General features: G+C 59.0%; 3 protein-coding genes across 3 annotated transcripts; all 3 read right to left on the reverse strand.

Moving 5' to 3' along the window:
* Positions 1–919: 919 nt before the first annotated feature.
* COLE_06303 (uncharacterized protein) lies at positions 920–2,941 on the reverse strand (the record flags this gene model as incomplete). The annotated part of the gene is made up of 3 exons (XM_018425374.1): positions 920–2,116; positions 2,150–2,579; positions 2,628–2,941. The coding sequence occupies 3 exons, from the start codon at positions 2,939–2,941 to the stop codon at positions 920–922; spliced, it is 1,941 nt and encodes a 646-aa protein (XP_018278944.1).
* Positions 2,942–4,169: 1,228 nt separating this feature from the next.
* COLE_06304 (uncharacterized protein) lies at positions 4,170–6,309 on the reverse strand (the record flags this gene model as incomplete). Its single annotated transcript, XM_018424801.1, has 2 exons — positions 4,170–5,303; positions 5,338–6,309. 2 exons carry the CDS (start codon positions 6,307–6,309, stop codon positions 4,170–4,172), a joined length of 2,106 nt encoding a protein of 701 aa, XP_018278945.1.
* A 1,592-nt stretch (positions 6,310–7,901) lies between these two features.
* On the reverse strand, positions 7,902–12,477 carry COLE_06305 (uncharacterized protein; the record flags this gene model as incomplete). The annotated part of the gene is made up of 4 exons (XM_018426169.1): positions 7,902–9,020; positions 9,054–10,831; positions 11,204–12,286; positions 12,318–12,477. The coding sequence occupies 4 exons, from the start codon at positions 12,475–12,477 to the stop codon at positions 7,902–7,904; spliced, it is 4,140 nt and encodes a 1,379-aa protein (XP_018278946.1).
* Between the last annotated feature and the right edge of the window lie 1,244 nt (positions 12,478–13,721).

Consider the following 13,721-nt stretch of genomic DNA (forward strand, 5'->3'; position numbering starts at 1 on the left):
GTGAGAGTGAAGAGGAGAGTTGGGATATTGCCAGAAAGAGTCCCACTTAACAGCACTGGGAGTCGGGATAGGAGATCGGCGAGATGGGGTGGGACAGCTGCGGAAACATGTGTTGTAGGCGCCACTGTGGCTTGAGCCCGTTTAAGCGTGGTGCAGCATCTGAAAGAAGGTATGCTTCGCTTTCTGTGAGATCGCTAACAGCTCCTGTTGGCCAAAAGAGGGGATGGCGGGTGCGAAGACCTTCTGTGGTTGGCCGTTTCAGAGGTGTTGAAGGCTGACCGGACCGTGCGTGGCCACAACCATTGTTCCCTCAATGCCACAGGAGCACGTGAGAGAGAATGCCCTGCCAGTAATGTGAGACGGACAAGTGAACATGCGCTTGAGGAGATTTTGGACGCGCAGAACGTGTTGAGCACTCGCTAGACTCGTCTTGTCATTTGTTTAGTGAGAGGCATCTTTGGGACCCACAACACTCTGCTGGTTCATCGAGCCGCACCTGCATTGCATGAACCGAATCATATCGGTCTCTTGTGTATTTCGCCGCCTACCGTGAGTTGCTAGGACAGCCAGCCTTCGTGGATCCGGCCTGCATGGAGCTCACTTGGGCGGATGTGGCGCTGTGTGCCTGGTGTTTTGGACATTTTTGCACTTAGGGACCGAGCGTCGTCCCGCACTGCAACCTCTGTTTCAATGCGGTATTCATATGACACGGGGATATAGAAATGGAAAAGAGGCGGGTGGGGCATGTGCAAGCTGGGGCGGTCTTATATACAGTGAGGTATTCGGGTGGCCATGCTGCTGTGGGTTAAGTTCTGTTTGCGGGTCTGCTTTTGTGATACAGCTGGGATACTGCGCGGCAGCTGAAATACTTGGTTTGTTTGTACCTGTTTGAGGAGATCACTTCTCCTCCTCAGGTGATCTACACGTTAAGGGCGTGAGCCTGCTCGCGCTCTAGCTCGTGCTGGATAAGCCACTGAAGAGGATTGTAAGGGAAGGGGGCTGGGAGCGCAGACAGATTAAGAGGGGGGAAAGCAGGCCACGAAGTGGGGCTCCTCAGGCGGTCCAGGTAAACCTGGAGGTCGACGACTGCCTTCGGCTTGCGTGTGAGCTTGTCCTTCTGCTTGATCGCAATGTGGCAGCCGCCCTTAGAGCACTCGCAGGCAACGCAAGAGGGCGGGGCGGCCGTTCCGTCCGATTTGCGCGTCTTGCTGTTCTTAGGCTTTCGCGCCTGGTGACACTGGACGCCCCCGAGAATACAGCGTTGGCAGGCCATTGCCTCAGTGCGAGGCGTAGGCGCCAGATCAGTGTAATTGGCGAACCAGAGCATGCGGACGGACTTCGGGAGATCACGGTGCGGCTTGTTCTTCTTGGTGATGCGGGTGGAGATAATGCGCTTCTCCTCGTCAGTGAAGCGCTCGTAGAGCTCGCGCTCAAGACAGTATTTGAGATCCTGCGTGCCCCACACAGACCAGTGGTTGATGAGCCAGTCGTCCATGTTCGTGGCAGGGTTGTAGAGGGGGTGTGACTTGTCGTAGGCGTAGATTTTGCCGGCCTGGAAGTTGAGCAGCTTGGCCTCCGCCACACGCTTGTGGGTGTCCGCATCCTTGCGGCGGCGACTCTCGAGACGGTTCTCGCGCTTTTGCTCGGCAGTGTTGCCCTTGGTGGGTTTGGACTCCTCGACGTCGCTGGTGAGCTCGTCAACCTCTTGCGACTCGCTGTCACTTTCAGGGGTATGAATCCCTTCGTGAAGCGTGACCTGGGACTCGGAGTCCTCAGGCGGGGTGGGCAGGCTCGCAAACTGAGAGGAGGCAGCGGCTTTGGGGAACTCATCGATGCGAGGGCGTTTTGTGACCTTGATGTCTGACGAACTCGGATTCAGGATGATCGTGAAAGAAGTGTTCTTGTTCCTGGGCTGCCCAGGCTTGGATGATACAGCAGCCCTGGCCTTAGAGCCGTTGGGAGGCTCAGGGAAAGTCTCGGGTGAAGCGGGGCGCTTGTTACGAGCCAGCGAGGGCCGCTGGACTGGTCCGTCGAAGGGGTCGGAGCTGGCCGTGAGGGGAGACATGGTGGCATCAGGGCCAGTTGCAGTTGGAGTGGCGTACTGGCTGTGAAGCTCCTGCTGGTAGGCCATGCGAGTTGGGCCACTCACACTGCGAAGGGAAGCAGAGCGAAGAGGCTCCTGCCTGCCCTGGCCACCTCGTGGGGCTGAGTAGCGCTGAGCTTGCGGTGGCGTGTTTTCGTCGTTGTTGGAGAGCTCCGCGGCTAAGGGCTGATTGCTATTCTTGGGGGCAGATGGTATCCGCTGGTGGCGCTTTGTTGCAAGCGGGCTGACGGGTTCCGGGTTGAGAATGTCTTCCAGCCTGATCCGGCGCGACGACGGCGCCGAGAGCTGGAAGGGGATTTTTCGACCGAGCTGGCGGGGCGGGGCCTGCCCTGTCTGGTGCTGTGGGGTGTTATCATTACGGGCTGGCTGGCCGTCGACCGCGGGGATACTGCACGAATTAGCCTGGCCCAAGCTGCCAGGCTGTTCCTGGGTCGGAGGCTTAGAGGGAAGTATCTGATGGTCCATGTCAGAATGGCTGTTGTTAGCTGAGGGGCAAAAACGGCTGGAAACCTGGGATACTTACAGGCGGGGCTGAGAAGGGTGCATCTGCGCCTGGCGGCGGCCGCCCTGGTCCATGTGAACCGAGTTGTACATCGGTCCAGAGCGAGTGACCTCGGCGTTGAGGGAGACAGAGATGTTGGTCTCCCAGTTGCTTCCTGAATTGTGGTCTCGGCGAGTGTTGCTGGTCGGCTGCATGTTATGGGGGGAGAGGTGACGAGAGGCGCGGTTGTCACAGATGGTCTGCGTCTGAACTCCCTGAGGGGTGTGGAGCGGGCGAGAGTTGGAGAGCATTACGAGGGCCTCAGCAGCCTCCATTTCGGCCTTAGTGTACCACATACTGGGCGTTGGCGCGGGGCGGCTGGTGCGAGGTGGTCGGCTGACAAGGTAGGGGATAGTGCCAAGGTGTATGTAGACCGAGAAGACACAAGAGGAAATGAGGAGGAGGAGGAGGAGGTGATGAGGAGAGGGAGTTTGAGCTGTTGCTGCCGAAAATGGACCTCCAACTTGCGCACCTTTATAGCAAACGGGGCCACTCTCACACTGGCACAGTGGAGCAAGATAAGCATGTCTTTCTGGCCTTGTGGTCCGGAGCTGTAGCATTGTGAGTCGGATCAAAGATCAGATCACTGATAGCCGCGGTTAGCTGTGTTGATTGCTTTGCCCGACCTGATTGTAATGGTTGCGAGCTGTTTGTGTCTGTGGCAGTGTGTTTGGCGGAAAAGCTGCTGGGCATGGTGGGACAGGGTGGAGCCCGGATCAACAGTATCGTCGGACAAAGGTCGTCGCATATGCCAACACCGCCATACCCTGGGGCAATCATAACTCGTGATGCTCTCAGTTTGTCAGTACAGTTTGTCTAAGAAGGAAACGGCGCGGCTGGAGGACGAGGGTTAGAATGGCATGGCAGGTGAGGGGAGTGAAAGTCAGGGGTGATGATGGGAGCCAGACAATCCACTCCGGCACCGCCGTGGGCTGATGCAACTGGTTTAGGGTTGTTCAGCCCAGCTTTTTGCAGTGCTTTACATTGAAATCAGCACCCAAGCTGCTGGGTAGACGTTGGATGAGTGTGGCGGTGCCTGATGTTGTGATGAGGTCGTGACTCCTGACCACGGTCTCTGACAATCTGACCGAAGAGCCTGGGGGGCAGCAAACGGATTGGATGATGGCGATCTGGGAGCAATGGATGTTGGTCGATGCAGGCCCGGTAGGTAATGGTGATGTCGACGATGCCCCGCGGCGGGGGTCGTCCGGCACTGGCGGCTAGTGGATTGGGCAAAGGCAACGAAGGCGAGCCAGAACGGGGTCAAGGAACTCTGTCACTCCTCCACCACTGGAATCTTGACACTGATAACATGTTTACAGTATACGAGCTAATGTACATGATGAAAGACAACAACGCAGAGGTCTGTGTAGCGATGAGATATGCGATCACCTCTAAAGATCAATCCGAGCCCGTCGCATAATAGATTCGACATGAGAATGCGAGATCGTTGACAGTGTGGAAAAGTAGGCGCCTGGTCTGTTTTAGAAGTCCATACTCATTCTAGGCCATCCCGATTGACTGCTATTGCAGACGTGGTCGTTTGATGCGGGCAGATCGTCGCCCCAGATCGGGAGCAAGCTCTTCAAGCTGCCGCGAGCCCTCGCCACCCGCAGGAAAGTACTCGTGGGGGCAAGCCGCAGTCTCACTCGGGTGAAGATGGCTGTGAATAGTATCCGGCGTGTTAATAGCCGAAGCCGGGGACGAGGAAGATCGCGATCCAACCAGCGCGGGCGTGGGTTCAAGCTGGTAGAGGCTCAAGGGGGGGCTCGAGTGGAGTGCCGAGCTGTCTGAGGTAGACGTGATAGTCTTGCTTGAGCGAGACCCCGACCTGCGTTGCGCGGGGGCAGCTGACGGTCCAGCTACCGCAATTTGGTGACTGAAAGCGACGTGCGCATTGAGGGGGGCGCCGTTGAGCCACAAGCTATAGAAGTCGGTGTAGGGGGCGACATCCTCGGGCGCAAGTGAGCCCTCACCCGCGGCGCGGCGGCGGGCGTTGGAAGCCGACAGATCCCGTATCGTCTTATCGTACTCCTTCCACGGGTACATGGGGGAAGTTAATGTACCCTCGCGCAAGCGACTAGCGAGGTACTGGACCATGACCAGCTTTTTGGAGTCGGTCTCGCGCTCGCCCGCCAAGGCCTTGGCACGGTCTGCGCGACGCGATGCCCGCGCCTCGCGCGCACCGCGTTGGAAGCGGGTTAAAGTCTTGCGCGGGGCCATGGTCGGTAGCTTCTGGCCTTGGCTCTCGAGTTTGGCCAAGACGTCAAACTCATCGTCCTCCTGTTTATCGACGGAGTTGTCGATTGCGTCGGCATCGAAGGGCCCCACCTCGGCTTCGGGACGCTGGCGCCGTTCAAAGAGTTCAGTCAGGCTCATCGTTCCGTCCCAGTACGCTTCAAGATCGGACATTGCCCAAGTCGACTCCTGAAGCCGTTCCTTGAGGCGCGGGTGCGAGCACTCGGCCTTGGACACACGGCATGGAATGCACGCACAGCCCTTGGCTGCCTGTCCCGCCTTGCCGCGCTTGTGCCGCACATCGACCTTGCCAAACATTTCGTGCGACACCATGCACGGCCAGCCTCCGCGCTGGCAGCGGAAACACTGGCGGTACCAGACCACGCGCGTGTGGCGGTCGCAGTAGTCGCGTAGCCAAATCTGCCGTCAGCCCTGTTATTGGTGCGTGACTCACTAGAAATAGAGCTTTCCAGAGATCACGGTCAGGCCAGTCATGCAGCGACTCCTTTTCCTCCGTGCTCAATCGGTTGAAGATCACGGCCTCTGGGACGAGTGTCTTGCCCCACTCGGTGTAGTTGGACCACAATTCAGGGTCAAGGTTTGTGGACTCGTCGTAGTCCACGTTGAGGGGATGACGGAAAAACATCTTGCCGGTCATGAAGTTGGCGACCAGCAGCTTGTCGTGCTCGGCGTCGTTCAGCTTAGTCCCGCGGCTGGTGCGCTCCGCGATCCATTCCGAGACCGCCTTCTGGTAGGCAACAGTGTGCCGCTGCCCGGGGGGTGCCTGAGGGCACGGTCGCTTGCCTACCATTCCAGCGATCACGGGCACGTGCCCATCGAAAGGATAAGCAATCGTGGGTGCAGTTTGGAGACTACGGGGCGATCCACCTGCGCCAGATGTTGTACGCGGGCGCTTGAGAGGGCGCTCGTTACGCTGCTCCCTTGCCCCACCTGACGAACATGTAGCCGGTCCCATGCGCTGAATGCCGGCGGCATCGTTTGCTCCAATCGTGTACTGCTCTCCGCGGTGATCTATGGTGTCTTTGGTCGGCCCCGGTGCAGGTGCATTGCCCTCAACCACCTGGGCAGACTGGTAAAGGCAGTCCAAGTTCGCGGCGGATGAGCGTCGTGTGGAGACTGCGGTGGCAACCCTCGCAAGGTTGGGATGGATCTTGGGGTCGATTGAGTAGGCGCCGATTGGGAGCAATGGGGGTTGGAGGGGATCCACGTAGTGGTTGAATGCATGGCGAGGGTAAAGGCGAGCAGTCTCTTCGGCGAGATCTAGCGTCGAGGGGGCCAGGGGTGTTCCCGTGTCCTGGTATCTGTTGGGGCTAGAAAGAAGGCGCAGGTTGTCCTTCGCTGTCGGCCGCTGGCCATTAGGAATAGAGCTGACCATGGAGCCTGTGGCGATGGAAACGCTATCCATTGTAGGATAGCGTTGACGATGCGGCGAGGTGTTGAAAATAGAGAAGGGTGCAATGTGCTGCGGGGTGATGTTGAGGCGGAGCAATGGCAGACTTGGGATTCTGGGTGGAATGTGCCAACTTATGTCATGCTGGGATCATCAGTGACTGCCAGCGAAAGAGCGGCGACTGACCAAGTGGGTTGCGAGCACCGAGCGAATTAGGGGGAGGATGTTGAATTGCTGCAAGCAACAGTATCAGTCGAGGAGAGGGGTGTGGAAGTAGGGGAGGGCGTTTCTTCGGTGGTGCGAAGTGATGAGATGCGAATGGGTTGTGATGTGGGGAAATGCAACGAGCAAGGAGGGTGTTGTGGTAGAAATGAACCAGCGATTGGACAAAGGAGTGCATCGTTACTGCGGCGCTGGGCTGGCATGTCTCACATTCACTGTCATCTGAGTCATGCTAGCTTCAATGCACTCGACACTTGGCTTCGGAGCGCTGGGCGTAGCGCCGAGCCCCGCGAGACCTCTCTTGCTGCCCGGAGCAATGTGATGTGGCTGTCGTCCTCGACACAATCACTGTTTGTGTGCCTCAGCAGGCACAATGCGCTCGCCCCCGATCGGGGGTGACACCTGCTTCTCGAATGCATCCTAGCGCATTCCGAGCGTGGGGAGGCGCCTCGCGTACCCGGCGGCACCGGAACAGCGGTGCTCCCAAGGGGAGTTGAGGGAGGGTCCATGGAGAACGAGGACGAGGACGAGGACGAGGATGAGCACATTGCGCTAGGACCGTTCAGGAAGTTGTGTGAGGGCTCGAGCGGCATGGCCAACAGCCCAAAATGCAGCCTTAGGTCTATTGCCGCGTTTCGCATGCCCGGCTGCATGCTGCAACACACATTAGAGCATTGAGCACCATGAATGAGAAGACATCCACATTTTTATCACCATTTGCACAAATGCGAGCGGCAAGAAGCGAAATGGCTGAATCGGACTGAACAGTGTGGCTTCAATGGAAGCGACACTACCATCCTCAGATTAGAATCTAGTCTATGCGTACGCCGCCGGGTCCTCCCGCTCTGCCTCTCGTAATAGTTTGTCACCCTTCAGCCAGTTGCATCGGACAAGTCACCTGCCGTCCACATTCAATTCTGTGGCACGGACCACCTGGGTGTGGTGAGCAGCTCAGCAGGTGAGGGGCGCAAGGATGCCCATCACCCGCGGTGGCGCGACTTCGGCAGTTTCGCAAAGCGCGAGAGATAGTCCTCCCAGACGCCCGGGAGTGTGTGTGTTTGCAACAGGGTCTAGAGATCGCTCCGTTAGCACACCACACGATACTAAATGGGATCAAATCGAGATCTGTTCTAAGACGCTCACCAAGGGCCGGAGTCATCGCTGGCTGCTCTTGTCTGACGACGACTGCTCGAGCCATGCTTTCCCCCACCAAGGCCAATCATGCTTTGTGCTCGCCTGACGCTTCCACCTCCCGCAATCCGCAGCCATGCCCCATCTCCCGAAACGCCACCCCGCACGGATGGCGGATACATTCCTCTCAGCATCGGTGGTCCAGTCGCATTCATACATGTTCATCTACACAATGCGCAGTTGTAGCTGCTAAGCTAGATCCCGAATGAGAGCTTGAATGAGGATCCGGTGCTGCGGGTCTTCTTGTGGCGGCTGCCCCGCCAGGTGTTGTGCGCGCCGCCGTTGACAACTGAGTCATCCTGCGCGCGCGCATTCTGCGTGCCGTTCCCAACATGGCTCTGGGCTGTGATGCTGTGGTGGAGGTGGTCCACCATCTCGGTGGCGTTCTGTGTGGCGGCAGGAGTAGACCCTGGCATGCCGTACTGCCCGGTATTTCCGGCATGGCCGGGGTTGGCGTAGACTGAGGCCTGAGCGCCGAAACCCTGAGCGACATGAGTGGCGGTCCAGGCGCGAAAGCGCTGCCGCAACCCTCGACGGCCGTGCTCTGCAGCAGGAGGCAGGGGAGGGAGCGGCTTGTTGAGAGACCATACCGAGCTGGACTGAGGAGAGGGAGTCAGAGACGGCTCGGGCGACTCCCCCTCCATCTCCTGCACGGTCGCGGCCGAGCTGTCGCTCGTGCTCTCCTGCGAAGGGGGCGTGGCCGCCTCCTGCGATGACGCTCTGTCCGAGACCTCGGCCTGGGCTGGTACCATTTCTGTTTCAGGGCAAACTTCGGAAACAGTCGCCTCTGGTCCGTGAGACATGGATGTCTCAGATTGTAGCTCCTCCTCAGGCACGTGGATTGACCCCGACACAGACGTACCACTTGATTCGTCTGTCACCGTGACGGGCATGGCAGCCGGGGTCGATTTAGCGCGACGGTGAAGGCTGCCACTGCCTGTGCGAGAAAGGCTGGTCGTAAAAGACGCCATGGTCTCCACGACCATGCCAATGGAGGGATTACGCTCGCCTGGGTCAAGCCGCAAGCGCCATTCGTAGATCGAAAAGGATCGGCGGTGAGCGGTCTGTTCTAACGTGGCAGGTGCTGTAGCTTGGTTGGACGTTGGTGTAGACTGGGTGCGACGGTGAAGGCTGCGGCCGCCCGTCCGAGCGGGGATCGGAGGCAGGGTCGCAGGCTGGATGGTTGAGGCCTCGGGCTCAGGCTCAGAACGGACGAAACCCTCGCGCCCCTCGTTCCCGGACGGCAGGTTCTGCGAGCTTGCGGAGGAGGGGAGCTGGATGCAGCCGAGACGCGGGGTGAGCGGGATGGGAATCTGCAAGTGAGCTCGGCCATGGGGAATGCTTACCTCATCCTGCACCGAGTTCTCCCGCTGCGTGTTGTCTTCGTGCTTGGGGAACTTGAACGTGTCTAAGCCCATGCGTGATTCAGCGCCTGGGCGTATGCGGACAACGCCGTCACGCAGCTTGCTTTCGCGGATCAGTTTGCTGCGGGCCACATCGTCACTAGAGTCCGACTCGCTGCCAGAGTCGTTCTGGGCCCCAGCCCAAATTCTGGCCCGTAGAGTGTCCTTGGAAGAGGCCGTCTCGTTCGTCGTCTCGTAGTCACGGTCCAGGGGCACAGAAATCTTCTCCTGGGCGTACTCGTGCCGCCAGTCGTACTCGACAGCGTGCTCCGTCTCGGAGCCCTCTTCAATGTCCCATAGCCGCTCCGGAGGAGTGCGCATGCGCATGCGAAGGCCGTGGGGCGTTCGCGACGTAGGCGCCGGTGGGCTGAGTGGAACGAGCATTGGCGCGTGGGGGTCGACGAAGCCGTGTTCATCAATGTGGTCCAGTTGTCCCGCCACCGTCGAGATGAGCTTCTGGAGTGGAGACTGGAGCTCGCTTGGATCAATCTCACCCTTCTGGCGCACCAAGCGGTAGGGTAGGTCCGTCACCTTGCTGAGAGGAGGTGTAACTGCGAGTGATTTACCCTTGCCCTTGAACCTGCTGGGGCGGTACGTCGGGCTCAAGTAGTCGATCTGGACGCTTGAAGAGGGCGCCGGCTCAAGAGTAAGAGGCGGGGAGACGGACCTCTGTGATTTGCACTCGTGGCTGGAGTCACCTGAAATGTCGTCGGGAGGGGTGACGACAATGCTTGGAATCACGAGCTCCGTCTGCCAGTAGCGTCCACCGGGCGATGGGTCAGAAGGGTGGCTGGCGACGGTACGCTGGAGTCCAGACTCCTCCGCCTCACGACTTCCGGCACTGGAAAACCCGGGGCAAGTCTGCGTGGGTATCTCCCAGTGAAGCGGACGCCCGTTGGCATTGCTGGTGCTGATACGGCTTGTGCGAAGGGTGCAGGGTGGTGTGGTGTGGCGGTCCTCGTTCCCACCGAGCAAGGTACTGCGAGCGTTCGCGTGCGAAGACTCGCCCCCATCGGTATGGGGGGCGAACCGCTCGCAAGGCTCCAATCGCGAGCCGAGGGTGGGGTTCGACGTACCATTACTGCAATAAGTGCGGTTGGTCGAAGGGGCGTCCCAAAGCTGCTGCTGGGAAGCCTCGGAGCTGCCTGGGCGGCCGGACCCAATCGGCGCGGTAGGTTTGGGCGGCGATTCGCGGACCCTACCTTGACCTAGGCGGAATGGGGGAGGGGTCGCGAGAGAGCCGTCGGGCTTGCGCGCCGGCGAGGGAGTGTTCTTCGACGTGGGAGTGTTGGGTGGGCTGCCTCCGTTGGCAGAGAAGCCAGGAGTCCCCGGACCGTGGGGGTCCTGTTTGAGGGTGCGCGCGTTCTCGTAAACGCCGTGCATGATGTTGGACAGCGAGGACTTCTTGACAGGCGTCGAGCGGCGACGAGGCGGAGGGCGAGGTGTGGGTGTTGAGACGTCCGAAAGCTGCCGCGGGGGAAGCATGGGACCCTCGTTGAAGACGGAGCCCAGAGAGTTGGTAACGACGCACACAGGTTCGTCGAGACCCTCGTCACTTTCATGAATCGACTGCTGAGAGCTGTCCAAGGTTAACTCGCCCTCACTGGGGCAAGTGATGCCGTCAAGGCTGTGGATAACGCTGTCCTCCTCCGGATGCGGAATGGTCGCTGCCGACCAGTCCAAGGAGGAGTCGGCGGAAGCCCCTGCGAGGTCGATGGCCTCTTCAGTTAAGTTATGACTGCTGGTGTCTTCAGCAGGGTTATCGGCGCGGTTATGGGGGTTGTCCGCGCGGTGGGAGCTTAGGGAGGTGGTCAGGCTGTGGAGTGCTTGGCTCAAAGCGCTGCGCATGTCGGACTCTTCGGAGTGCTCAGGCAGAGCTGTTTGAGAGAGATTGGAGCTGGAGATGGTGTCTCCAAGCTCTAGAAGGAGAGATTGGGCGAGGGGTGAGCTGCGAGAGGAGGTTGGCGAGCTAGCATAGTTAATGTACCCCTCCTCAACCCCGTGAGAAGTTGACACACTGCCCTCCCCATCCGAGCAGAAGGTGTCGGAGGAGGCAGTGTTTCTGTGGCGTGCGATCCACACGGGCTCCGTACCTGTGTTCACTGTGGCAACCGCGATAGTGGTACCCGGACGCAGGACAGGCGGGCCAGGAGCGCCGTGGCGAGAACGGCGGTCGTAGGACTCAAACCAGTCAGACGAGCCCGAGCTCCAGCCCTGGGATGAGTCGCAGGTGTGGCAGCTGGCCACAGAGTCGGTCGCGATGATAGAGCTGACCTCGTCGTCCGAACTATGGTGGCCGTTGATGTTCGTTGAGTCCCCCTCGTCGTCAGGGGCGCAGAACTCGTTGAGCGTGGTATCTTCCTGTGAGTCGTAGGAGACCTCGGCTTCGCCCCCTGTCTGAACAGCGGCGGCTTCAGGGGTGTGCTCCCACGCGTTCTGCGTGATGCGCGTGAGCGACCGGCTCTGGGGACTGTGGCGCGTGAAAACGGGGGGGCCATGGTTTCCCCATTCGTGCGAGGCGAGGATGGGGCCAAAAACGTCTTCGTCAAAGCGGAGGGTGGCGGCGAGCTGCGTGCGGCTCGTTGCGTGGCCCACAGAGGGTGTGTAAAGGCCTTCGGGCCCAGATCCGAAGTTCGCGATATTGCCGGAGCTGGGTGATGGGGTGCGTGTGAAGACGGGGGGGGGGCTAGGGCTGGCGGGCGTCCTGGACAGCACTAGTGGCAGCGTGAGAGCTTTCTGTGACTCGGGGGATATGGAGTACTCTGAGCCAGGAGTCGGTGCCGTCGGGCGCTTAAAGGGTGGCGAGATCGGCCTGAGCTTAGGGCTGTTCTTGGCACGAGGTAGGAGGCGCGAGACAGTCTTGGGTGATAGCGGCGAGGTAGTGGCCTTCGAGGGAGCCATGACTTGGTTCTTGGGGGTTGTTGGCTCTTCAGTATCAGGCCCGGGCGAGGTGTATTTCAGGAGTTTTTGCGGGTGCGTCTCATGCGAGTTTGCCGAAGAGTTCTTCGCCGGGCTAAGCAGCTCGGTGTTGTAGCGGCCGGGCGAGTCGTCGGCATTGGCCTCCAGAGAGCCAAGAACGCGGTTGATCTCAAGGCCCAGGAGGACGCCAGCTACTCGACTGGGAGCCCTAGTGTGTGTGGGTGAGTTGTGAGGAGCCCAGATACCGCCCGGTGACGCTAAGATCAGCCTGCTCTCAAAGGGACTCACATGTGGTGCTGCAGGCGACTATGGCCGGCGGCGTGGGAGCAGTCATCGGGGGATCTTGCGTTGAAGGAGCGGAGACACCAAGTGGCGTCATGGGTGTGGTCGCAATAAGCTGACGGTTGTCGCCGTGGCCACTCCAGATGTTAACCACGCCGGCAGCCATGCTGGCAACTGAGATGAGTTTAGATTAGAGGTCGATGTTAGAGATGCTGAAAGGAGGGGTTCGTGAGTGGAGATTTGAAGGTGCCCAGGATCAAGGCTATATACTATTCCAGACCAATTGCGCTGGAGCGAGCTGTTTATGTGCTTTAGTGGGCGGGACGGTCTTTCAATCCCTGCTGTTCATGGATCAACAGCAGATGCTGTCAACACCAAATCAATGTGATCTCGGATCGCCAGAAGGCAGTGAAATGAGTACAGCAGAACAGGCGTCAAAGGGTACTCCAATGTCAACACCATCAGCTACGGCCACTCACTGCTCATTGTGCGAAATTTGAAGGAGAGGAAAGAGGAAGCGGTGCCAAGTGATGGCTCTGTCGAGTCCCACCAGGTCTGTTCAGCGTAACGCTCATACGTCAATACCCTTCAAGCCTCATAACAACATTTTCTATTGAGCAATACAATGCCAGGGTGAAGATTGACAACCATGATTGATGCAAATGACAGGGTTCTTCTGCTGGACGCGTAATTTGCACCGAGATGCGGCATCAGGACTTGATTGTCTTCATCCTGGTTGAAAACACGGCGTCTGCTCGCACTCCCTTCGGACATGTCTTCCTGCATGAGAGTTTAGCTGATTAGGCGCCCACTGGCACGACACAGATTGCGCTTGCAAAGGCGTTATCAGTGCTTCACCCGGTGCACTCACTGCCACATGGTCGAATCGTGAAGGCAGGCTATTTCAATCAATGGCTTGGGCGGTTTACAGTGAGGTGCAATATGGGGATGCGCCATTTGTCGCCAATGAAGGCGACCTACACAGATGACGTAGCGTTTGGGCGCAATGTCGCAGCGTCAGTGCAGGCGCATAACTGAAAGTCCAACTGATCACGGAGTTTCCACCTGCTGGGAAGATGACTTGTTGAGGAAAGCTGCTATGGAAAGCACGACTGGGTGCCGACCGTGCAACGAGCGTCTTGTGCTCCTATACTATGGGGTGCTTCCATATTATGTGGTGAAATAGGCATTGTCTTGTGAGGGCCGCCCTTGATATCGGACCCGCACCTTCAGAGCCTGGAGTCGATGCTGTCATCCCGAAGGTGCGCCCGCGGCTCACGGATCACGGAAGCCGTGCCAACTCGCCGTGGCCACGGTGACGCTCTAACGAGGGATCTCAAACGCCCTGGCTGAATTGCAGTAGTGAGCGGCCGAGTATATAGTGCGAAGGGGCCAAGGAAGCCTCACAGA

This window comes from Cutaneotrichosporon oleaginosum (assembly GCF_008065305.1).
Source record: "Cutaneotrichosporon oleaginosum strain ATCC 20508 chromosome Unknown ATCC20508_contig05, whole genome shotgun sequence".
Classification (NCBI taxonomy): Eukaryota; Fungi; Basidiomycota; class Tremellomycetes; order Trichosporonales; family Trichosporonaceae; genus Cutaneotrichosporon; species Cutaneotrichosporon oleaginosum.